General features: G+C 38.2%; 1 protein-coding gene across 1 annotated transcript in view; it reads left to right on the forward strand.

The window, feature by feature from the left end:
- The window catches only part of MEI4 (meiotic double-stranded break formation protein 4), a 261601-nt gene that overhangs the window by 33495 nt on the left and 200726 nt on the right, over positions 1-27380 (forward strand). Inside the window, exon 2 of the mRNA XM_019028929.2 lies at positions 1633-1878. Coding sequence (XP_018884474.1) covers positions 1647-1878 — 232 coding nt within the window. The 5' untranslated portion in view covers positions 1633-1646. The remainder of the gene's footprint in view (positions 1-1632; positions 1879-27380) is intronic.

Consider the following 27380-nt stretch of genomic DNA (forward strand, 5'->3'; position numbering starts at 1 on the left):
ATTCTGGAAATCTAGTTTCTTTACATTTTTAATTATAATTTGATATATGTTAATTGAATAAAATTAGAAAAATAACAAAGAAATGAAGATAAGAGGATAAAAATCACCAATAATTCTACAGTTATACTTTCTATTTACTTTTTTTATATTCCCCATTTTTCATGTAACTGGGATCCTACTGTCCATATAATTTCATGTCTTCATTTGTTGTACTTAATACTTTCTCAGGCTAATACAAAATTTCTAAAAATCTAATTTTTAATGGCTAAGTAATATTCATTTGTATAGTCATACTTTTATTAATTTAACTATTTGTCAGTCCATTTTCAATATTATCAATAATGCTCTGATGAACATATTTTATACAGATTTTTGTGTTCATTACTGATTATAATAAAACGGCATTAAGCCATTTGTTAGGTTGTACATTTTCAGTGCCAAATTACAGGATATCAGATAGTTAGTTACACATCGCTGTGGGTGGGAATAGACCTGAGAAAATTTTATATGTTGGTATATGAGTTGTTCTTTAAAGGGTGCACAGTCAGGGCTTGGGAAGCTATATAAGAAAGTCAGGGCATCACGGCAGTGGAAAATTTATGAGCAGAGATGTGTACAGGAGTACCCTTGGGCTGTATCTGGTTGAGTGTGATCCAACCAATATGGAAGGATAGGCTGGGGAAATGGAAGGAAATAAAGTTTGAAATGTAAGGTGAAGAATTTGAAAATGTGTTAGTAGGATAGGTGGGGCAACTGAAAGTCCTGAATATTCTGGGTCATCTTACTTTTCACTCTTCATCAAGCATTTTTATTTAGCACATTTTATGTGCACAACTCTCATGATAATCTAATAAAGCCTGGAGGAGGCCACAAGGTCTTATACGTATGAGTAGGGATGATATTAAAGCAGTGTATGCAGTGGTCTGTCATGTGGCCTCCATAAGTATGTTTATATTTTAAGACTGTGACACACTGTTGGTTTGGAAAAGTATGCTCAGAATGACGATTGGAAATCTTTGGAAGTGAAGAATCAGAGTAGACTCGCAACTTAAATGATGCAAATATTTAAAAGATTGTTCTCCATATAGATTGGAGAGGGCTGGTTAGAGGCAGGAATAGCAGGTAAAAGGTTCATTAAGGAATGCAAGATTTAACAGATGGGTTGGAGGAAAGGAAGGACTTAAATTTATAAATAGATGCTTTAATTTAATGGTTCTGGTTATTCAGTGGACTTATTTTCAAAATATAAAAGCCTCAGTCCCACTCAAAATTTGCTAAATCAGAATTTTGAGGGAGTATATTTTAAAAGCTCCCTCAGAGATTCTGATACATTTCTCTGGTTAGAAACAACTAAATGAATTAATATGTGTTTTTTTCCATCCCAAGAAGTCAAATTGTCTAAACCTACTATTGAATCTTAATATGTTTAATATGCATGTGTGTGTATTTTTCTTCTGCATAACTTTCTCATACTGTTTTCAGTCCCTGATTTTTTTTTTTCTGTTACTTGGTGCCAAGTCTTATTATAAACTTAACTAATTAATGTTACTCTGCAAAATCTATTTTAAGCAAATGAAATGCACTGCACAAGTTAAAAAGAATTTCTATAACTTTTTTCTTATTAAATGATAGGGACAAAAGCCGGGATGGATGTTCAAAAATGGTACTTGAGAACATCAAAGCTGGCTCTGGCCTTGGCAATTATCCGCTCAAAACCAGCAGACAAAAGCAGCAGAGAATACACAGAGCACCTTGCTGTGTTGCTGTCTGAGGAGGAGTCAAAATGGAGATCAAAAGTTGAAATCTTGGAAGCTGAAGTTATGCAATTACGTCAAAAACTTCTTGTGAGCAGGCTTTGTTCAGGATCCTTTAAGAGTGGTGAGTATATAAAATTGCCTTTTGGTAGTATGTCATACTTGTTTTATTTCAGCTGCACAATTATTTAGAAATGTATTCCCAAAACATGAAAATTTTTAGTTTCCATGAAAGCTCGACATCTTCTAGCCTTATACATTTTTTTACTTCTGGTCATTCATTAAAATTTTATTGTCACTTTCCTACATTTGACTTTGGAATGAAGTTAGAGAATAAAAATAGTATAGATGTGAAGGCAATAAGGTCTTTTAAAATCTCATTGTTCAACTTTATTATTTTACTATACATTTTATTTTGCTTTTATATTCAGTAGTTAATCTAGCAGTCCAATGTGAAATACCAGCTATCGGCCAGGCATGTGTGGGTGGTGAGGACTCCAAAACACATAAAAGGAGGTGCTGTCCTTGCTACTAAGTGTCTACCATTCTAGCAGAGAAAACAGATATATAAATAATTAACCTAGTTGTGATACATGCTATAATAGAGACTGACAAAATACAGAGGAGGAAGTTATTCCTTCTGCCTAGTTTCTGGGAAGGCTTCTTACCTCTGGCCCTCAAAGTTCTGTCCACTTGTCAGTGAAATGGTTACAGAACATCCAGTAAGATGCAGGAGCGTGTGCAAAGGCACTGGAGTGGAGAATACATATTGCATTCAGAATACTGCCATCATTGCATTTAAGAGTGACCAAAACACTTGTAAGGCAAAGAAGTGATGGGGAAAAAGGTACAAGGTACAGAGGGAAGTTGGGACCGGATTCAGAAGGGTCTTGAATGTCAACCTAAGGAATATTTTACTGTATTGCTTATCAGTAAGTTGACCATGTAATTTATGGTTTCTACTAGGACCCTTGTGAGGGTGAAAGGAAGGGCCTATTAATAATTACACTGGGAACACAGGGGCAAACCTGGGTTTACTTGAGCAAACTAGAACATGTGGTTACCCTATTAATCAGGAGCCACTGGGCTTTTTTGAAGGAGAAGATTGACACTCATGATTGGGAAACATAATTCTGGCAAGTTGAAAAAAAAAAACATAAATCAGGCAGTGTTATTTCTTTGCATAAAACTCTTCCCTGGCTTCTAATTAGGCTTCGCATTAGATTCAGGCTTCTGATAGTGGCCCAAAATGCTGTGGGTGATTTCACCTCTACTCACCTCTCCCACCTCATCTCATACACTCTCCCCATTATCAGCTAGGCCCTAGTCAACATGGCCTTCCTTCCAGCCCTTGAAATCTCTTTATTGCCATGGTCCTCTCCTAGGTTCTTCTTCTCTTTGACTCTTTGAGGCTGGTTTCTTCTCTTCCTTTGGTCTTATTTTAAGTGACACCTCCTCAGTGAGGTATTCCTTGACTCCTCCAGTGGACCCCCACTAGTTATTCCCCACACAAGCACTTCCTGTGTAGTATTTACTTATTTGTTTATTTACTTGGTTGCAGGTTTATCTCCTGAACTTGAGCTTATGTTCACTGAGGAGAGACCTTTGATTTTCTGAGGTCTCTTTACTTGTTGCCCAGCTCAAAGCCTGACACATAGAAGGTGATCAGCAAATATCTGTCCAATGAAAGAGGAACATAGAGGATGTTTTAGCTATAGAGGTGATTCGAGGCAGGGATACCAATTTTTAAAGCTTTGACTAAAGCCTACATAAGGAATAGTGAGTTGAATTAGATCTGTGATAGTGAGAAATAAAAGGACAGACGTGTAGGAATAAATTCAGAGTAGACACTTTAGACATTTATGAATGGTTTCAGAGAGTGGTTAAGGGACATAGCAGTATTTAGGGTAATACCTAAATACCTAAATAAGGTTTCCCTCCTAGCCTACTAAATGGATTGTGATACTTTCAGTTCAGATGGTAAACACAGAAATAAGCTAATAGGACAAAAGGTTGAGCCCAAGTTTCTCTGAGTGTAGGCTAATCCCTGGAATATGGATTACCTAGAAGGAAGGTGGAAGTATGGTCAGAGAGGATGAGCAGGCTAGAACTACAGACACAGACTTAGGATCTGTTGGATTTAAGGAATAGTGAAGTTATAGCTGTAGATGAGACTCAAAGAGAATAGAGCCATGAGTGTAGGTGGGAAGCCTGCAGATTCCAATATTCCAGGGATGTCAGAGGAAGATGAGACATTATCACATTAAGAGCGTGCAGCAGGTGTAAGGCGCACATATATGCTGTGGGTAATAGGAGACTTTAGTTTTGGGAATTATCATGAAAACCCAATAACTTAATAGATGTTACTAAAATCTTACTATTGCATGAGCAAAAATAGTATTACACAATTTATAGCCACATTTTAGTTTCTCTAGAGTCCTTTTTGATAATGGGCTCTTTGAGTATACCCAGTGAATGAATGGCAAACATAGTCAATTTTTCTTTATTTTTTCCTGTGTAGTTATACAATTAATATAATGTCTCAAATGTTAAAATTTCCAGGAATCTTAAACTATGCCTATCATAAGCATCCATGAAATCAAAACTCTTGTTTACTATCCAAGGGTCTATTCATAATACTGATAAAATGTGCATGTTATTTTTTGTAACATGAATGTGCCTAATAGGAGGAACCTAGGTGATAGCTTGTTTTTATGCTGAACACTTTCAGTTACAGTGCCTGTGAGAAAAATTTTCAAAAAATCATATAATTAAAGTCAGTTTTACTCACAGCAGGAGTTGCAGGTACAATGTTTCTGCACAGATGTTTGGAAGTAATCTGGTTCTCTATCTGTTACCTTAAACTTCAAAAATGAGGAATAAATGAATAGATTTAGATAAATGGAGTAACTGTTAAAGGGGAGAGAAAAAATATACAAAAGGGGAGCATACACTGACAGGAAAATAAAGGAAGAACATGGCAGTTATGTAAGGATGACATGAAATAGTGATATGCCTTGCTCTAAGAAAACTCCATACCTGAAAATCAAAACTATATTAAAGTGTATTTATATTATTACATATTTTTTCTAGAATTTTCAGTGTTGTTTTATATGTGCAACTGTTGTTGAGTGTTTAGAGACAGAAAGTACTCAATAAATGTTGAATTGAATGATTCTTGACAGATTGAGAGGCTGGGGAATTCAGTTTACAGCATCAACTATTCATTGAAGCAACTGAGCAACCCAAAGTTAGATAAAGCAAAGCCAAAATGGCAAAGTAAACAAGGAAGAAAGTATGATATGCTTTTTCTTTCTTTCTTTCTTTCTTTTTAAATGTGAATATCAGATAAACAATGAGTAAGGTTTTATTATAAACACATCTCATTCAATATAATCATGTTATGCTAAACATTATTTGTTGTCTATTTGAAATTCAAATGTAACCGGGTGCCTGGGCAGCCACGTTTCTTTTTCTTTTTATTATTTATTTATTTATTTTAATTTTATTATTATTACATTTTAAGTTTTAGGGTACATGTGCAAAATGTGCAGGTTAGTTACATACGTATACATGTGTCATGTTGGTGTGCTGCACCCATTAACTCGTCATTTAACATTAGGTATATCTCCTAATGCTATCCCTCCCCCCTCCCCTCACCCCACAACAGACCCCGGAGTGTGATGTTCCCCTTCCTCTGTCCATGTGTTCTCATTGTTCAATTCCCACCTATGAGTGAGAACATAAGGTGTTTGGTTTTTTATCCTTGCGATAGTTTGCTGAGAATGATGGTTTCCAGTTTCATCCATGTCCCTACAAAAGACATGAACTCATCATTTTTTCTGGCTGCATAGTATTCCATGGTGTATATGTGCCACATTTTCTTAATCCAGTCTATCATTGTTGGACATTTGGCTTGGTTCCAAGTCTTTGCTAGTGTGACTAGTGCCTCAATAAACATACGTGTGCATGTGTCTTTATAGCAGCATGATTTATAATCCTTTGGGTATATACCCAGTAATGGGATGGCTGGGTCAAATGGTATTTCTAGTTCTAGATCCCTGAGGAATCGCCACACTGACTTCCACAATGGTTGAACTAGTTTACAGTCCCACCAACAGTGTAAAAGTGTTCCTATTTCTCCACATCCTTTCCAGCACCTGTTGTTTCCTGACTTTTTAATGATCGCCATTCTAACTGGTGTGAGATGGTATCTCATTGTGGTTTTGATTTGCATTTCTCTGATGGCCAGTGATGATGAGCATTTTTTCATGTGCCTTTTGGCTGCATAAATGTCTTCTTTTGAGAAGTGTCTGTTCATATCCTTTGCCCACTTGTTGATGGGGTTGTTTGTTTTTTTCTCGTAATTTGAGTTCACTGTAGATTCTGGATATTAGCCCTTTGCCAGATGAGTAGGTTGCAAAAATTTTCTCCCATTTTGTAGGTTGCCTGTTCACTCTGATGGTAGTTTCTTTTGCTGTGCAGAAGCTCTTTAGGTTAATTAGATCCCATGTGTCAATTTTGTTGCCATTGCTTTTGGTGTTTTAGACATGAAGTCCTTGCCCATGCCTATGTACTGAATGGTATTGCCTAGGTTTTCTTCTAGGGTTTTTATGGTATTAGGTCTAACATGTAAGTCTTTAATCCATCTTGAATTAATTTTTGTATAAGGCGTAAGGAAGGGATCCAGTTTCAGCTTTCTACATATGGCTAGCCAGTTTTCCCAGCACCATTTATTAAATAGGGAATTCTTTCCCCATTGCTTGTTTTTGTCAGGTTTGTCGAAGATCAGATGGTTGTAGATAAGTGGCATTATTTTTGAGAGCTCTGTTCTGTTCCATTGATCTATATCTCTGTTTTGGTACCAGTACCATGCTGTTTTGGTTACTGTAGCCTTGTAGTATAGTTTGAAGTCAGGTAGCGTGATGCCTCCAGCTTTGTTCTTTTGGCTTAGGATTGACTTGGCAATGTGGGCTCTTTTTTGGTTCCATATGAACTTTAAAGTAGTTTTTTCCAATTCTGTGAAGAAAGTCATTGGTAGCTTGATGGGGATGGCATTGAATCTGTAAATTACCTTGGGCAGTATGGCCATTTTCACGATATTGATTCTTCCTACCCATGAGCATGGAATGGTCTTCTATTTGTTTGTGTCCTCTTTTATTTCCTTGAGCAGTGGTTTGTAGTTCTCCTTGAAGAGGTCCTTCACATCCCTTGTAAGTTGGATTCCTAGGTATTTTATTCTCTTTGAAGCAATTGTGAATGGGAGTTCACTCATGATTTGGCTCTCTGTTTGTCTGTTCTTTGTGTATAAGAATGCTTGTGAGTTTTGCACATTGATTTTGTATCCTGAGACTTTGCTGAAGTTGCTTATCAGCTTGAGGAGATTTTGGACTGAGACAATGGGGTTTTCTAGATATACAATCATGTCATCTGCAAACAGGGACAATTTGACTTCCTCTTTTCCTAATTGAATACCCTTTATTTCCTTCTCCTGCCTAATTGCCCTGGCCAGAACTTCCAACACTGTGTTGAATAGGAGTGGTGAGAGAGGGCATCCCTGTCTTGTGCCAGTTTTCAAAGGGAATGCTTCCAGTTTTTGCCCATTCAGTATGATATTGGCTGTGGGCTTCTCATAGACAGCTCTTATTATTTGGAGGTACGTCCCATCAATACCTAGTTTATTGAGAGTTTTTAGCATGAAGGGTTGTTGAATTTTGTCAAAGGCCTTTTCTGCATCTATTGAGATAATCGTGTGGTTTTTGTCTTTGGTTCTGTTTATATGCTGGATTACATTTATTGATTTGTGTATATTGAACCAGCCTTGCATCCCAGGGATGAAGCCCACTTGATCATGGTGGATAAGCTTTTTGATAAGCTGCTGGATTCGGTTTGCCAGTATTTTAAGGATTTTTGCATCAATGTTCATCAAGGATATTGGCCTAAAATTCTCTTTTTTTGGTTGTGTCTCTGCCAGGCTTTGGTATCAGGATGATGCTGGCCTCATAAAATGAGTTAGGGAGGATTCCCTCTTTTTCTATTGATTGGAATAGTTTCAGAAGGAATGGTACCAGCTCCTCCTTGTACCTCTGGTAGAATTCGGCTGTGAATCCATCTGATCCTGGACTCTTTTTGGTTGGTAAGCTATTGATTATTGCCACAATTTCAGATCCTGTTATTGGTCTATTCAGAGATTCAACTTCTTCCTGGTTTAGTCTTGGGAGAGTGGATGTGTCTAGGAATTTATCCATTTCTTTTAGATTTTCTAGTTTATTTGTGTAGAGGTGTTTATAGTATTCTCTGATGGTAGTTTGTATTTCAGTGTGATCAGTGGTGTCATTCCCGTTATCATTTTTTATTGCGTCTATTTGATTCTTCTCTCTTTTCTTCCTTAGTAGTCTTGCTAGCGGTCTATCAATTTTGTTGATCTTTTCAAAAAACCAGCTCCTGGATTCACTAATTTTTTGAAGAGTTTTTTGTGTTTCTATTTCCTTCAGTTCTGCTCTGATTTTAGTTATTTCTTGCCTTCTGCTAGCTTTTGAATGTGTTTGCTCTTGCTTTTCTAGTTCTTTTAATTGTGACGTTAGGATGTCAATTTTGGATCTTTCCTGCTTTCTCTTGTGGGCATTTAGTGCTATAAATTTCCCTCTACACACTGCTTTGAATGTGTCCCAGAGATTCTGGTATGTTGTGTCTTTGTTCTTATTGGTTTCAAAGAACATGTTAATTTCTCCCTTCATTTCGTTATGTACCCAGTAGTCATTCAGAAGCATGTTGTTCAGTTTCCATGTAGTTGAGCAGTTTTGAGTGAGTTTCTTAATCCTGAGTTCTAGTTTGATTGCACTGTGGTCTGAGAGACAGTTTGTTATAATTTCTGATCTTTTACATTTGCTGAGGAGAGCTTTACTTCCAAGTATGTGGTCAATTTTGGAATAGGTGTGGTGTGGTGCTGAAAAAAATATATATTCTGTTGATTTGGGGTGGAGAGTTCTGTAGATGTCTATTAGGTCCGCTTGATACAGAGCTGAGTTCAATTCCTGGGTATCCTTGTTAACTTTCTGTCTCATGATCTGTCTAATGTTGACAGTGGGGTGTTAAAGTCTCCCATTATTATTGTGTGGGAGTCCAAGTCTCTTTGTAGGTCACTCAGGACTTGCTTTATGAATCTGTATGCTCCTGTATTGGGTTCATATATATTGAGGATAGTTAGCTCTTCTTGTTGAATTGATCCCTTTACCATTATGTAATGGCCTTCTTTGTCTTTTGATCTTTGTTGGTTTAAAGTCTGTTTTATCTGAGACTAGGATTGCAACCCCTGCCTTTTTTTGTTTTCCATTTGCTTGGTAGATCTTCCTCCATCCCTTTATTTTGAGCCCATGTGTGTCTCTGCATGTGAGATGAGTTTCCTGAATACAGCACACTGATGGGTCTTGACTCTTTATCCAATTTGCCAGTCTGTGTCTTTTAATTGGAGCAGTTAGCCCATTTACATTTAAAGTTAATATTGTTATGTGTGAATTTGATCCTGTCAGTATGATATTAGCTGGTTATTTTGCTCGTTAGTTGATGCAGTTTCTTCCTAGCCTGGATGGTCTTTACATTTTGGCAGGTTTTTGCAGTGGCTGGTACCGGTTGTTCCTTTCCATGTTTAGTGCTTCCTTCAGGAGCTCTTTTAGGGCAGGCCTGGTGGTGACAAAATCTCTCAGCATTTGCTTGTCTGTAAAGGATTTTATTTCTCCTTCACTTATGAAGGTTAGTTTGGCTGGATATGAAATTCTGAGTTGAAAATTCTTTTCTTTAAGAATGTTGAATATTGGCCCCACTCTCTTCTGGCTTGTAGAGTTTCTGCTGAGAGATCCACTGGTAGTCTGATGGGCTTCCCCTTGTGGGTAACCATACCTTTCTCTGTGGCTGCCCTTAACATTTTTTCCTTCATTTCAACTTTGGTGAGTCTGACAATTGCGTGTCTTGGAGTTGCTCTTCTCGAGGAGTATCTTTGTGGTGTTCTCTGTATTTCCTGAATCTGAATGTTGGCCTGCCTTGCTAGATTGGGAAAGTTCTCCTGGATAATATCCTGAAGAGTGTTTTCCAGCTTGGTTCCATTCTCCCCGTCACTTTCAGGTACACCAATCAGACGTAGATTTGGTCTTTTCACATAGTCCCATATTTCTTGGAGGCTTTGTTCGTTTCTTTTTATTCTTTTCTCTCTAAACTTCCCTTCTCGCTTAATTTCATTCATTTTGCCTTCCATCACTGATACCCTTTCTTCCAGTTGATCGCATGGGCTCCTGAGGCTTCTGCATTCTTCACATAGTTCTCGAGCCTTGGCCTTCAGCTCCATCAGCTCCTTTAAGGACTTCTCTGCACTGGTTATTCTAGTTATCCATTCGTCTAATTTTTTTTCAAAGTTTCTAACTTCTTTGCCATTGGTTTGAATTTCCTCCTGTAGCTCGGAGTGGTTTGATCATCTGAAGCCTTCTTCTCTCAATTCGTCAAAGTCATTCTCTGTCCAGCTTTGTTCCATTGCTGGTGAGGAGCTGTGTTCCTCTGGAGGAGGAGAGGCACTCTGCTTTTTAGAGTTTCCAGGTTTTCTGCTCTGTTTTTTCCCCATCTTTGTGGTTTTATCTACTTTTGGTCTTTGATGATGGTGATGTACAGATGGGTTTTTGGTGTGGAAGTAGTTTCTGTTTGTTAGTTTTCCTTCTATCATTCAGGACCCTCAGCTTCAGGTCTGTTGGAGTTTGCTAGAGGTCCACTGCACATCCTGTTTACCTGGGTGTCAGCAGCGGTGGCTGCAGAACAGCGGTGGCTGTAGAACAGCGGATTTTGGTGACCCGCAAATGCTGCTGCCTGATTGTTCCTCTGGAAGTTTTGTCTCAGAGGCGTACCCGGCAGTGTGAGGTGTCAGTCTGCCCCTACTGTGGGGTGCCTCCCAGTTAGGCTTCTCGCGGGTCAGGGACCCGCTTGAGGAGGCAGTCTGCCCGTTCTCAGATCTCCAGCTGCTGCTGGGAGAACCACTACTCTCTTCAAAGTTGTCAGACAGGGATATTTAAGTCTGCAGAGGCTACTGCTATCTTTTTGTTTGTCTGTGCCCTGCCCCCAGAGGTGGAGCCTACAGGGACAGGCAGGCCTCCTTGAGCTGTGGTGGACTCCACCCAGTTTGAGCTTCCCAGCTGCTTTGTTTACCTAATCAAGCCTGGGCAATGGCAGGTGCCCCTCCCCCAGCCTTGCTGCCACCTTTTAGTTTGATCTCAGACTGCTGTGCTAGCCATCAGGGAGACTCCATGGGTGTAGGACCCTCCGAGCCAGGTGTGGGATATAATCTCCTGGTGTGCCGTTTTTTAAGCCCGTAGGAAAAGCGCAGTATTCGGATGGGAGTGACCCGATTTTCCAGGTGCTGTCTATTACCCCTTTCTTTGACTAGGAAAGGGATCTCCCTGACCCCTTGCGCTTCCTGAGTGAGGCAGTGCCTTGCCCTGCTTTGGCTTGCGTACGGTGCGCTGCCCCCACTGTCCTGCACCGACTGTCTGGCACTCCCTAGTGAGATGAACCCGGTACCTCAGATGGAAATGCAAAAATCACCCGTATTCTGCGTCGCTCACACTGGGAGCTGTAGACAGGAGCTGTTCCTATTCGGCCATCTTGGCTCCACCCTGATATGCTTTTTCTACAGCATTTCAGGAACTCTGCTATTTCTTTATTCTTGTTTTTCTGCAGCTTCTTAATGAATATACCTCTTTGTTGTGTTTAGTAGGGGACTAGACTATATAGGGGAGGGATAAAGAGAACTTGATTATATAATGTCACATTTTAATCTTACTTAAATGCTCTTTACTAATTTATGGAATGAATGAAAAAGGAAGGTAGAAAGGAAGGAAGGAAGAAAAAGAAGTCTACATACCCAATGACACATTTCTCAAAACCTTTTTTGTGATGTGTGGCAGGTACGGTTAATCATCTTCCTGATCTATGGAAGAGAAAATACGAGAGAAAAGCTATGCTCTTTTTCTTTATAAAAGATTACTTACATTTTATTTTATAGAATCTCTTTTTAAATTTATTTTTATTAATTTATTTTAAATTTCATGGACACTGCAACAGCCTCCTGTTAAAGAGGGACTCTTAATGTTGGCAAGGATTTAGTCTCCGTCTGAGAAGGTGGATGAGAAAGACTCACATCACAGAGACTAGCTGGGAAGATGTTAGTGGCTATTTCTAAACTGGACTAGGGATTGAAGGGTTTATGGTGACAAGAGCAGGGCTTTGTTAATGGGAAAAATGGCATAGAATTTCCATAGGCAGATTTAGGATTAAAATTTGAGTGTGTGTGCGGGTGGGGCAGGGGGAATCTGGACAGTTGCTATTATATTACACGGTCATTTGATATTCATAGGAGGGAAGTGGATGGGTGAAGTGTCAGGTATGTGCCTTTTCGCCTGCAACTTTAAGTAGTTAATATATTCATAAATCGTAGGTAGTATTACACATCTATGTGTAATGTAATATGCATAGATATATTATATATAAATATAACATAATATATTTATGAATATATTATGAATATATTCATAAATCATAGTTAGGCTACAGGATGAGCAATTGGTTATAGTAAAAAGGATGAGCAGTTGGCCAGAGTGAAAAGAAAGTAAGAAAAAATCAAACTAAATTAATTCATTGATGTACATGTTTATTTAGTAAATGTTTATTAATTACAGGGCACTTGTATAGAGTGCTTAGGGTAGTGGAGGTGGAGGGCAGTGTGCAGAGCAGTATAAGTAGTTAGGGTTGAACTGAGTTTTAAGTTTTGGGTCCCGAGAAACAACCAACCCAGCCAGATGACTTTGGGAGCTTCCTGATCCTCTAGCTCACATTGCTCAGGTTGGTCCCCTCACTCTTCTTTTCTGCCTTATAGCCTGAGGACTGAATTCTCACTGTTCCATTGCCTCCCCAGTTCTTGCTTTCTCATCTTGTATAAGCATGGATTCAGGAAACAGTTTTTAGCTAGACTAGTGGTGACAAGAGAACAGAACAGGGGCCTGACAGATCCAGGATGGAGCTTGCCTTAGTCTTCTGATGACTATTTTCCTGGTCCCAGCCTGCTCAGCCTCTGTTTCACCTCTTTGTTCTTCTCACCCTGTTCCAGACAATGTACTGAGGAAACATTGCAAATAACTGACTTACCGACACAACTGTGGAGCTCAGCATTTATAAGTTGGGGCATTCACTGTTTTACAGATGCTGAAAGAGTGTGAAAATTCAATGCGTAAGCATTTCTCTCTCAGTTTCCATATAAGCTTTCATAATATAAATTGTCTAATACAATAATGATGGAAGTTTGTTTAAAATTGTAGTTGATTTAAAACATACTTGAATAATACACATAAACATAAAAAGATGTATCCTTAATTTGATAGAGATTCTGAGAGGCTCTATAATAATTTCTTTCTGCATATCTCTGGAATCTCTGCATTTCTCTCCATTCCTGATGCCATTTCCTTGGTCATACTTAATTTATCCCAATGAGACTGGTATGTCTTTAACTGTAGCCTTTGCCCCTTTCTAGTCTAAATTGCAGCCCAGTTTCAAGTCATCTTATTTAATTTCAGATATAACCCAAAGGCCTTAAACTGGACTACAGACTTTTCCAGAATTTGGTGCTTACTTACTTCTCCAGCCCAACCTGTCACCACCATGTCCTTCACATTCTGCACTGAGACATACCAAATTTCTTTCACTTATTTGAATGGACCTTGCTCAGCTCCAGTTTTTTATACATATTCTCTCTGTAGGGTATGTTCTCCCCCTCCTTTTGGTCTGACTGTGTACTATTCTTTCTTTTGTCATGCAGTTTCGATACCACTTTTGTCTTCACTAACTACCTCCCTAGACTAGATTAGGTTCTCCTGATGTGGGTCCCCATTATATTCTGTACTTTATTATATGTGAGCTAAATTATAATTGTTTAAGCAGTCTGTCTTCCCTGTGAGACCCAAACTCTCTGCTTTCAGAGACTATTTTCATCCCACTGTATTTCTATAGTTAGCACAGTTCGTGTCATGGAGGGACATGCTCGGTGGTTATTTGGTGAATAAATAAGTTTAGAAATGGTCTATGTGAGGGTTCATACTTGGAACAAAATGGCCTTGCCAATCTGTAGTTTCTAGATATCTGCCAAGCCCCTGTAACAGTGGAAGTAGAATACAGAGAGCAACATCCTGAATCCAGGATCGAGACCCAGTAAAGTAGGGTGAGTATTAGAGCTCCTGACTCTAAGAGAGCCACACATGTTTATAAGCAATTGAATCAGAATGGGATAAATGAAGAATGACAATGTTAGCTTCTTATCAGTGCAACAAAAGGCTAAAACCATTCATAGTACTTTTGCATTCCTAGGTCTTTGCTTAGTGTGATTTTTTTTTGGAATAGCTTAATGCTATAACAAATCGCAATCATCTTTATATTTAGGATTACATTCATTTTTTGACAGGTTTTATTTGTCTTTTAAGTGTCCTATTTATCTGTTTTTGATAAGTTTCTACTAGAAATCCAAACGTACCATGAGGATTCTGGATTTAATATGGATCCTAGAAATCCTGAAATTTATTTTTTAGGATAACTTTAATGTGCAGTGAATAAATCCAGGTAGATAGTTCTAGACTTTAGATTAGGCTGGAAAAATGTATAGTATAATATCAATCCCATTATCAAATTGAAAAGGAAATTAGATAAATGGGGTAAATGGGATGAGCCTGAGATTCTGCATTTCTGATACACTTCCAGGTCATATTGATGCTGCTGGTCTGAGAACCACTATTTGACTAGCAAGGGACTGTGTGTGTGAGGGCGGGGGTTGGTAGTTGAAGAGAGTGCAAATGGAAGGACAGCATGCTGGTACTTTGAGAAGGAACCAGCAGAGAGAGAAAAGTAGAAGATACAGAAGGAAGAGGATAACGAAAGAATCATTGCTGGCTCAGGTTCTTTAATGTAGAAGAAATACAGAGCGCAAGTGGAAAGGCTTGTCCTAGATCTCAAGAATATGTCAGCTTCTCTTTTTCTGAGACTCTTTTGAAGGTAGGAGAAGGTGCCCCTTTATCTTTGTTTTTGCTGAGTTCATTTCTGACAGGTTTTCTACAAGCTATTCTTTAAAGTTTATTTTCTTCTCCCCCAGTGCCCTTTATTCAGAAATCTGTGTGCTGGCCCCATTGTTTCTTTTTTCAACTGCCTTTGGGTTTTCATTCTTGAATTTCTTTCCTTGCTGCTTCAACTCTTGTCTAAGAAGTCGTCCTCACTTCTTGCCTTGATTATAGATAAGGAAATGAGGAAAATAAGTTATCTAAAAGGTTAAATATGTAGTAAATGGAATGGGGTTCCTATAGAATTCTAGAACAATGACTTTTAGTACTTTAAGGTGGTTCCTTAGATCAGTGAATTCCCCACAAGCTGCATGAGCATCAGGTGGGAAGTTGTTAGAAATGCAAATTCTCAGATCCCACCATTCCTGATTCTATTAAGAATCAGAAATTTTAAGTGGGGCTCAGCAGTTTGTGGCTTAACAGGCCCCCCAGGTGATTCTCATGAATACTGGAGTTTGAGAATCACTGGTTTAAACAAAAGTGAAACATATGTTCAGGGAGCATAATAAAAAATTTTTACCAGAAAAGCGTCAAAGGAAACGTAATCATTCAAAACACCTGAGTGTTTTGAATGACTCAAACACCCAAGTGTAGTAAATTCAAAACACCCAAGTGCAGTAAATTAAGAGGGATTTGTAGGCCGGCTTCTGAAAGATTTCTCAGTACCAAGTGACATTTGGCACCTGGTCACCAAAGAATAAGTGTTTATTAAGAGCCTGATTGAGCTGAGTGGCAGAAATGAGAGAAAATGAACCAACAACAGCAACAAAATAGTAGTGCTACAATGACCCTAACAGCAACAACAACAATAAAAATAATAAGTGCTCCAAAGACCCTAACAACTATGTTTGATACTGTTTCATACTGTTTAGTGCAATATGTAGATAAACATAATAGGGATCTAACAATTGGGTGTTGTTGATTCTTGTTCTAGGAGAACTCTCTCCCTTTTCCCCTCCATCTTACTGCCTTCGTTTGTTCTTAATAAGTACCCATATGTGAGGAAACATTTTGGATAGGAAATTCAGTGTATCATACACTGGAAACCAGTAGAAAACCTTAAATTCTAATTAAACTATACTATTATATCAATCCATAGAAAAGTACATAAAGTGACATAGCTAAAAAGAAATGTATTGCGTAAATGAATGCTAACATGTTGTAGGCAATAAGACAAAACAAATTTACTCGTAAATAAAGTTTACAAGCAATATCACACATGTGGAACTATAAACACACATACTTGCATTATATTCTGAGTCACACTGAAAGCTAAAATAGTAATCTTGATATAACATGAATTTGAGTGAATTCCTAAATAGAATATGCAGACAAAGCACATGTATCAATAAAAGTGGTACAAAACCAGCAGAGAAGTATAGTGATTGGAAACGAGTATCTGTAGAGGGAGGCCCAATGTGTATGTGGGATCCACATTGGCTTTACTGTGATTTGGGTGGTAGTGCCCACCCATCACAGAAAGGGGAATTATTACATTTTTCTTATATTACAAGTCAATGGTGGTTTCTTCACATGAATTTCCTGTTACAAAAACACTGTTTATGTGAATTTTAAATTTAAGTGTGTGTGGGCATTTGTTAGCACTGGTATAGTAATTAAATACATGAGAGAATACCACTGTTGAGAGATGTGTGTGCTGTGAAGGAGACATTGAGGTGTTGTGAGCTGCTTTCAGTCATTGAGCAGATCCATTGTTTCACACTTTTGTGGACTCAGAAAATGACACCCTAAAGTGTGGTGCTTTGGTATGCTGACTACTTCGAACTGAGGAACACGAAGGGTCTCAGAAGCAAAGTCTCTTTCTGACCTTCTCCCCTTCTTTCTCCCACTCCTCTTTCTCCCCAAGGCAGGCCATAGAAACTATAATTATTTTTCCCCAAGGCAGGTCATTGAAATTAGAACCCCTTCCTGTAAAAAGCTAGACCTAAAACCTAGAAACATTACTCTAACCTTCTTCTGCCTTTCTGTGTAAGAGCTGACCATAGGGAAATTCTCTGACCTACCTTATCTGAAAGTAGATCATAAGACACTCATTTCAGAAGGGGTCCTTCCCTGTGCCCACAAGGAATGAGTGCCACACAGACAGGCCAGGAAGAATCCAAACAGACAGGCCTTGCTGGGTTTCCCCTCTTTGACTATTACCATTAGGTCATATCATTTTTGTTCAATTACATTTCTATATGGCTGTCCATTCTGCATCAAACCTAAGCATAAAACAGACAATTTTCTATGAATTTTTGGGTTGTCAATTCCAAAGGCTCCCATATCAAGTAAAATTTTGATTAAATAAATCTGTTATCTTTTTCTCCTGTTAACCTGTTCATATGGTTTAGATGTTTTGTCACCTTCAAATCTCATGTTAAAATGTGATCTTCAATGTTGGAGGTGGGCCTAGTGGTAGATATTTGGGTCATGGGGATGGATCCCTCAAGAATGATTTGGTGCTGTCCTCATGGTAATGAGTGAGTTCCCTATGAGTTCATGTGAGCTTTGGTTGTGTAAAAGAACCTGGCACTTCTCTCCCTCTCTCTTGCTTCCTTACTCACCATGTGATACACCGGCTCCCTGCTTTCTGCCATGATTATAAGCTTCCTGAGGCCTCACCAGAAGCCAAGCGGATGCTGCCACCATGCTTATATAGCCTATAGAACCACGAACCAAATAAACCACTTTATAAAGTTCACAGTCTCAGATATTCCTTTATAGTGATACAAAACAGACTAACACAGAAAATTGGTACTAAACAATGTGACGTTGCTATAAAGATACCTGAAAATGTGGATGTGGTTTTGAAAGTGGGCAATGGGCAGAGTTTGGGAGAGTTTGGAGAGCTAAGAAGAAGACAGGAAGCTGAGGGAAAGTTTGGAACTTCTTAAGACTAAATGGTTCTGACCAAAATGGTGATAGAAATATGGACAGTGAAAGCTAGACTGATGAGGCCTCAGACGGAAATGAGGAATTTATTGGGAATTGGATAAAGGTCACCCACTTTATACCGTAGCAAAGAACTTGACTGCATTGTGTTCATGCCCTACGGATCTGTGGAAGTTTGAGCTTAAGAGTCATAATGTACAGTATCTGGTAGAAGAAATTTCTAAGCAGTAATGTTTAGCATTCAAGATGTGCTGTGGCTGCTTCTAACTGCCTATTATCAGATGTCAGAGCAAAGTAATAACTTAAAGTTGGAAGTTACATTTGAAGGGGAAGCAGAGCATACAAATTTGGAAAATTCTCATCCTGACCATGAGTTAGACAAGGAAAGAGCGTTTTCATGGGAGGAATTCAAGTGGGCTGTGGAGCAATCACTTTCTAGAGAGATTTGCTTGACTAAAAGGGAGTCAAGTGCTACTATCCAAGACAATGGGAAAAAGGGCCTCAAAAGCATTTCAGAAGTCTCTGAGGAGACAGCCCCTTCCATCACAGGCCCAGAGTCCTAGAAGGAAGGAATGGTTTTCTGAGTCAGGCCCAGGCCTCTGCTGCTGTGCATCACCTTGGGAAGCTACTCACTGCATCCCTGCTACTACAGCTCCAGCTGTGGCTCAAAAGGCCCCAGATACAGCTCAGGCTGCTGCTCTAGAGGGCGCAAGCCATAAGCCTTGGCAGCTTCCATTTGGTGTTAAGGCTGCAGTTGCACACAATGGAAGAGTGAAGGAGGCTTGGCAGCCTTCACCTAGATTTCAAAGGATGTGTAGGAAAGTTTGGGTACCCAGCCAGAAGCCTGCTACAGGGGTGGAACCCTTGTAGAGAGCTTCTACTAGGGCAGCATTGAAGGGAAATTTGGGATTGGAGCTCCCACACAAGAGTTCCCACTGGGGCACTGTCTAGTGGAGCTGTGAGAATGGGACTGCCATCCTCCAGATTTGAGAATGTTAGAGCCATTGGCAACATGCACCCTGAGCCTGGAAAAGCTGCAGGCACTCAACTCTAACCAGTGAGAGCAGTCACAGGGGTGGAGCTGCCCAAGGCTTTGGGAGCCCACCCCTTACACCAGGATGCCATGGATGTGGGACACTGAATCAAGGATTTTTTTGAAACTTTAAGATTTCATATCTGCCTGCTGGGTTTTAGATTTGCATGGGATCTGTTGCCCCTTTGGGCTGATTTCTCTGAAATGGGAACCTGTACCAACATTGTATCTTGGACGTAAATAACTTACTTTTGATTTTACAGGCTCATAGCTAGAAGGAACTTGTCTTGAGTCTCAGATGAGACTTTGGACTTTAAGTTGATGCTGAAACAAGTTGGGACTTTTGGAGACTATTGGGAAGAGATGATTGTATTATGGAATGAAAGGACATGAAATTTGGGGTGCCAGAGACAGAATTATATGGTTTGGATATTTGTTCCCTTCAAATCTCATGTTGAAATGTGATCCCCAGTGTTGAAGGTGGGGCCTAGTGGGAAGTGTTTGTGTCATGGTAGCAGATCCCTCATGAATTACATCATGTCCTTCTCTCAGTAAAGAATGAGTGGTTGCTCTGAGTTCATGTGAGATTTGGTTGTTTAAAAGAGTGTGACACCTCCCCTGTCTCTTGCCCCTGTTCTTGGCACATGACACTCTGACTCTCCTTCACTTGCTATCATGATTATAAAGTTCCTGAGGCCCTCAACAGAAGCAGATGCCAGCACTGTGTTTCTTGTGTAACCTGCAGAAACATGAGCCAAATAAACTTATTTTCTTTATAAATTATCCTGTTTTAGGAATTTCTTTATAGCAACGTAAACAGACTAACACACCTGTCTTTTGTTACAGTAATATTGACCGTGACCCTTATAAAGGGTGAGGAAAGATATCATACCTTTTCTGCCTCTATGGCATTATTAATTATCTTGTAATAAATGTGTGATAATATTTCTTGTTTTTGGTTTTTCTCAATTTTCTCATATTAGGAGAGAAATATTGCTTATATATCTTTAATACATTCAGACTATGTCAGCTATTTTTTGTGCTTCAAAGTACACAAAAAGATTGCATCCAGAGGAAGCTGTTTCTTACGTTTCGAAAAGCTGAGCTCTAAAAATTCCTCATTACTTTTAAAAATTAATACATCACACGAAGAGCAAAGATTAGGTCGCGTTTGTGTCCTCTTGTGGTGCTGGATTCCATGAGATCTTGTACCCAGTGGTTTCTCAAATATGTTTCTGGGCTTGATATTTAAAATGATCATCTCTGACTAGGCTTGTAAATATAAAGCAGCAGAAATTATTTTCATGGAGTAAGATAAGTTTTTCTATGTAAATTATAATACATGTAAAATGTTAACATTTTACATGAATTTCACAAATACTAGTTGGTGAAAAGGTAACTGGTAAAAATAATGCTTCTGATCCTTATACATACTTTTTATAGTACTTGAACTTTTCTAACTTATTAATAAAACAGGATATGCAGAATTTAGGCACCTTTCTCTCATCCTTTGATATTCTAATAAAAAATACCTTCTTTCCTGGAATTAGTATAATTCATTTCTCTCTGTAAAACAGTATTTTTGACAGAATGGCCTTGACACCCAGTTCATACAAATTATATGGCATTTTGCAAATTTAAAACCTAAATGTGTTAATAACTGTGCTTTCAATAACTCCAAAGTTACTTCTACCTGTGTATTTTTAGGAAGTGTTTATTCTCATGTGTTTATTTTTTATTCTGTGAACCACAATGCATCTTCTCCTATTTGTCTTCCGAGCAGAAATCAGTCCAAAGTAGGCCAAGTCCATGCCTGTGGGCTGCTTTATGTGGCTGTGCAGCTCTCTGTTGTCTGCTAGGGTGAGAGATACAGTGGGGGCTGGACCTGGAGGCATGTGTGCCTCAGTGATTTATATTTTTCTAGTCCCACTTTAAAGAAGTGCCTTGCCCATGCACAGTTGTCTGTGATGGTGAACACAGTGACAGCAAACTTAGTTGTTCATTTAATCTTTTTAACAGTAAATACCATATGAATCCAGGCCTTTTGTACCTGGATTCCTGCAGGCCTGTAGTAGTGCTGAGGAGCTTCCATAGGTATGAAAAATAAAGTGTTGCCTGTAATCCCAGCACTTTGGGAGGCCGAGGCAGGCAGATCACGAGGTCAAGAGATCAAGACCATCCTGGCCAATGTGGTGAAACCCCATCTCTACTAAGAATACAGAAATTAGCTGGGTGGTGCACACCTGTAGTCCCAGCTACTTGGGAGGCTGAGGCAGGAGAATCGCTTGAACCTGGGAGGTGGAGATTGCAGTGAGCCGAGATTGTGCCACTGCACTCCAGCCTGGTGACAGAGCAAGACTCTGTCTCAAAAAAAAAAAAAAAAAGAAAGAAAAGCTAAAATAAAGTGTCATTAATTAGATTTACAACATTAGTTTTATTAGTTTTAAAAATTTATTTTTCTTTTTTAAAAGACTTTCTGAAAGTCTTTGCCTCTTTTGTATTGGTAGACTTAAGGCTAGAGTTCTAGGCAGTGACTCTCAACCCTAGCTCTGCATTACAATCATCTGGGGAGCTGTTAAAAGGCTTGATGCCTGGGTTGTACCCCAGACCAATTACCTCAGAATATCTAGGGTCTGGACTGAGACATGATTCTTTCATAGTCCTTAGGTTATTCCAACATACAACTGAGATTGAGAACCACTGGTTTAGGGTGAACTATTATTTTTTCTATAGTCAACCCAAATGCCCTCATTGGCAGTTTTCATTATTCATCTCACTTAATTTTAATCTTTTTATTTTACTGGGATATTCTCTGAAGTACACTACAGTTATCTATTAGAAAGAATGGAACCCCCATTCTATTTTCTACTTCTATGAGATCAGCTTTTTTAGATTCCACATATAAGTGAGATGATGCCGTATTTTCTTTCACGAGCTGACAGTTGGGGGAGAATAGAGAGATGTTGTTCAAAGAGTCAAAGGGTTTCAGTTAGGATGAATAAATTCTGGTGATCTGTTGTACAGTATAGTGACTGTAGTTAGTAATAATGTTCCATATCCATGAAAATTGCCAAGAGTAGATACTGAATAATCTTACCACAGAAAATGCTAAGTATGTGAGGTGATATATATGTTAATTAGCTTGATTTAATTCTTTCACAAGATATATATATGTGTATATATGTGTATATATATGTGTGTGTATATATGTATATATAACACAACATTACCTTGTACACTGAAGATATATATAATTTTTATTTGTCACTTGTACTTTATAAAGCCGGAAAGAGAAAGAAAGAATGGAAGGAACTGATGTGGACCTTTCTGACATGGACCTTTTTGGGGATGCATTTGACTATATTTTCCTACATGAATCTCAGAGATTTGAGAGCATGAATGACAATGGTGAGGGTGTAGTGGTTCTGTGGGCAGCTGGAGGTGTCTCTGTGCATATTGGGAAGTGCTGCTGGCACGGCTGGGTTTGGACTCGGGCTCTTCGAGGTAATCTCAAACTCCCTTGAGTGAATACTGAGCAACTGTAAAATGAGAGCTAGCATTGATTCCAACCCCCTTTTTTTCTCTTGTAAAGGTAACTAGTAGAAGTAGACCGTTTCTTCTACTCTCAGAACTAGTATTATAAGGTACATCTTTAAAAAATTAGAAATAGTTATATTTCTGCTCTTCTTCAGTATTACCTTTTGTTATCATATGCGGCTTACTGAACATTTGGGGTATACTTTTGAAACAGAACTCCTTATGATACTACCATGATTTCTATGGTGTTAAGAGTCCTTAAATTAGTAGTAATACTCAGAAGCCCATGATTAGTTAAAATGCCTTTTCAGAAAGGGGTAAATATTTTTCCTTCCATTGATTCACCTTGTAGATGACTTCTTATATAAGCTGGCTATGAAATATTATTGGCAGTACGCTGAACATTTGCAAGAAACCCTGTATCAATTGATGCAGAGGTGCTTTTTATTGCATGATTTACAAGTAAATGTTTAAGAGGGTACTTTGTTTGTTTGTATATACACACACATACACATATCTACATGATTTTTAGTTAAAATTACACTAAAATCTTGTGGCATCATTTGTCTTAATTCACACATTTTAATATTAATACTGTTAATAAACAACTTTTCGAACAGTTCCAAGCTGTTAAATTTACTTAAATAATGGGGATATTATCTTTTAGGTAGTTCTGTGGTACATGCTTTTTTTCCCCAACTAATGAGGATTTTTATATTTAAAGAAAGTAGTAGACACATAACTTTATGGCATGAATATCATGAATTTGTATGTTTACTAGAACACACCTTGGAAATAAATAGAAGTGATGTGATGTTAACAACCATTCTGACAATAGATATGAATAAGGAAAAGGGCAAGGCTTAGAATGCCATGCTTAATATAAAAGACTTATAGATACTAATGAATGATCATAATCAACATTTATCATCCAGTAGGTGCTCCGTGATTAATTTAGGAATGAGCATGTATAAATTAATGAAGAAAGGAACAACAAAATGAGGCCGGGTGCAGTGGCTCAGGCCTGTAATCCCAGCACTTTGGGAGGCTGAGGCAGGTGGATCACGAGGTCAGGAGATCGAGACCATCCTAGCTAACATGGTGAAACCCCGTCTCTACTAAAAATACAAAAAACTAGCCGGGTGTGGTGGTGGGTGCCTGTAGTCCCAGCTACTTGGGAGGCTGAGGCAGGAGAATGGCGTAAACCCGGGAGGTGGAGCTTGCAGTGAGCCAAGATAGCGCCACTGCATTCCAGCCTGGGCAAAAGAGTGAGACTCCATCTCAAAAAAAAAAAAAAAAAGAAGAAGCATTATTGATGGAGCATTAGGGTTGCCGAAGATGAATTCTTGGAGACTCAGTGCTTATTGGAAAGAGCACTCTTTCCAATAAGAAAAAGTGGCTTTTAGAGTCAGAAGAATCTGAATTTGAATATTAGCTCTGTCAACATTAGCTAACTTCTTTGGAGCAAGTTGCTTACCTCCATGACACACACTCTCCTATTCTGAAAAATGAGGATGACAATGGTTTGGATATTGAGGAACTTATGGTTAAGGATTAATGAGGAATGCTTAACACACTGCTTCCTGTCACACAGGCAACAAATAAATACTAGTTTTCTTCTCCCTTAGCCTTGATAATCTGATGGTAAGTTCATTAATTCCTTAGCAGCAGAAGAACCTAAGAATTTTTATTTTATTTTTTTTTTTAGGAATTGAGAATTTTATTGTTTAATTCTGTCTTATAAACAACTGAATCTAGCTGTTAAGTAGATTATGTTGTGGAAAAGGGTAGGGCAAATATTTAAGAGTGTTGTGTGAGTTTTTTTCTTCCAGTAAAATTGAATGATGGGCATCATGGCCACATTCTCCAGTTTCAGTCCAGAATCAAAAGTGAAAGATCCTCAGTGTGTTATGGGTCTGCTTCTCTTAGGAATAAATTGTTCAGAAAATGTAGGAATTCAGGTGTTACTGTGTTCAGTGATTTTGTGAGTTACATTAATGGAACTTGATTTTCATTCTCGATTCCGTTTCTGTATTGTTATAAGATGCTCTAATCTGATTGCTATTCTTTTGTTCTGATTTCTCAGTTATATAATTTTCAGTGTTCTTCCCCTTCCACAGTGAGCTTTGTGATTTCTGTCATCTGTTAAACATCATCTCTACTTGCCTATTTCAGGAGCCCCCGTAATAGGTTGTCTGCCACGCTTATTGCCTCTACAGTTTTTTTTTCTGTCACAGTTAAGATCATGTCTTATGTGTTCCCATCATTTAGCTCCTACTTATAAGTAAGAATATGTGGTATTTGGTTTTCCGTTTCTGTGTTAGTTTGCTAAGGATAATGGCCTCCAGCTCTATCTTTGTCCCTACAAAAGACATGATCTCATTCTTTTGTATGGCTACATAGAAGTCCATGTTATATATGTACCACATTTTCTTTATCTAGTTTATAATTGAGGGAAATTTAGATTGATTCTATGTCTTTGCTATTGTGATGAAATTGTCTGTACAACACACTCCATGACACAAGTTTACCTATGTAACACTTAAAAGTTAAAAAAAAAAACAAAACAGAAAAGTAAAGCAAACAACACCATAGTCTATAAAATGTCAATTCTTTTTATTATACTTTGAAAATTGACTCTGAACTATTTTTATTATTTCTTTATAACATGAATGTCTGAAACAATACTATCTCATTTGGGAGGTTTTCCATAAATTTCACACATTGTAATATCATTTACTTCTTTCTTTAACAATTTATGGTTGTCACTGTGAAAAACAACATTTCCACAAATTTAGTTTCAAAGATCTAATTGGCTTTTTATTTGCAGTTCATAAACTAGGTAGCATCTAGTCTATAAAATAAAAAGGAGCTTCAATGAATTAAAATCATATCTTAAACAGTGAAGACCACGTTTTAAACAGTGAATGGATTTACGTGATTTAGGAGCTGATTCCATTCAAGGCACTGATTCCATTCAAGGCGCTCTCTATTGTGCACCCAGAATCTCTTTTCAGCCCCATATCCCTATCTGTGCATTACCTCTGCTCCAGCTCTACTTTCTCCGCACCATTGCTTGTGCCCCTGCCTCTGTGCCCTCATCTGTGCTTCTTCCTGGTGTGAAAGACTGCCCCCCATCCCAATAAATGCTCCATGATCTCTCAACACTCATGCAATATCAAGTATTTTTTGCCCTTCCCTAGTTTGAACTAATTTGTCTGTGACCCTCTAGCGTATCACCTGGACCTGTGTTTGACAGAAATGCCTTTTTGCCTTGCAGTAGAGTCAGTTGTTGCCCTGCGTTTTCTGAGTTCTTTGATGGGAGGAAGCCATGCCTTATTTATCACTTGAGTCCTTTTAGTCTTATTTCAGTGCACTTCCATTGCAACACCTAACATGGATTTGATGAATTAAACAGAATACAGTATGAGTTGTGTGAAATCATTTATTCTGGTGAGGCGAATCTATTTAGTTTGGTTTATTCTCTTCTGGAAAAAAACTGTGTGTTAATTTTATGTTTTAATGGTAAGAGATTATTCTGCTCTCTTGGTTAAGTGTATTTAATTTCCTAGACCACTGATTTTGTAGTGAGTGATGGATGAACCATAATACTAAAGCTATGATGTTTTACTAGTTTTTAACTAGTTATAAAAACCAGAAAACCCCTGAGAATGGACTTTATTTTCAGGACCAACACAATAGTAAAAATCAGTGGAAATGAGTTCTGTTTGATTAAGGTATCTACAGAAAATTGACTTTGAGCTCTCCTTTTTACTAATCATAAGAATATATTAGGTTGGTGCCAGAGTAATTATAGTTTTATCGTTTTAATCATATTTGACAGGGTAATGATTGACCAGTGAGCTTTTTTCGGCTGTGCTTCTTTTTCAGAATTAGGCATATTTTTGTTTTGTCTTCCTATGCTAGAGAATAGACTCTGCAGAATCAAGCATATGGCTTTTGGCCATATCCCTAATGTACTTACAGAGTTCTCATTTGGGCTTTACTGGCAGATAGACTATACTTAAAAAGAGTGTTAGCTATGGAATCATGTATGTCTCCAAACTTCAGTGTGTGAATAATTCTTGTCTTCATAACAAGCCTATAGTTAGTTCATATACTTAACGTCATGTGATGAGTTATTATGTCATGCTTCAAATATTTTATTCAATGGCGAAATGAAAGGCATTTAATTTCTTGGTTGAAAATTGGCTGGTTACAGTTTTTTTTTCTATTTCTTGGTTGTCTGGTGTGATATATTATCACACAGTTTTGTGAGCTTTTAAGAAAAGAGTAATTTATGTGATTCCACAGTGACATAATCTTTTCATCTCTGAACTTTTGTAATACGTTTTTAAAGAATATTGTTATAAGATTCATTTAGCAGAAATTTCTGAGCACTCACCTTGTGCCTGGCACCATGCTAAGTGCTTGTAATACACTGGTAAAACAGATATGGCACTTTCTCTTTGGAGTTTACAGTCAAAGGCAGAAAACAGATGGTTAACATATATTAACAGGTTCCATGGGAGCCAATTACAGGGGAATCAGATCAGATATAGACTATCAGAGATGGCCTTCTTGAAGAGAAGCATTTAAATTAAAATCTGAAGATTGAACATTAGTCAATCAGGATAGCTGAGTTTTGAGAGGTAAGAGAATATTCTGGATAAAAGAAATACCACAAGGTGTGGAAGTGAATATGGTTAGAGGAGTTATTTTCAAACTTGGCTGCACATTAGAATTACCTGTGTGCTTGAAAAAAATGCAGTTTTTATTGAGGTATTGTCAGCAGATGAGTGACACAATAAGATTTGCAATTGAAAAGACCACCCACTGGGCTCCATCATGAGACACATTGGCAAGGGGTGAGGCTGAATGTGCAGAGACCAGTTAAGAATTCATTGCCCTGGGATTGGCAAAAAAGGGAAGTGACTTGGGCAAGGGTAGTATCAGTCGGGATGGTGAACAATGGTGAGAATAAAAGTTGGCAAAAGGTAAGTAGAAAAGGTGAATTAGGTAGGATAATTT

Source organism: Gorilla gorilla, chromosome 5, assembly GCF_029281585.2.
Source record: "Gorilla gorilla gorilla isolate KB3781 chromosome 5, NHGRI_mGorGor1-v2.1_pri, whole genome shotgun sequence".
NCBI classification, from domain to species: domain Eukaryota; kingdom Metazoa; phylum Chordata; class Mammalia; order Primates; family Hominidae; genus Gorilla; species Gorilla gorilla.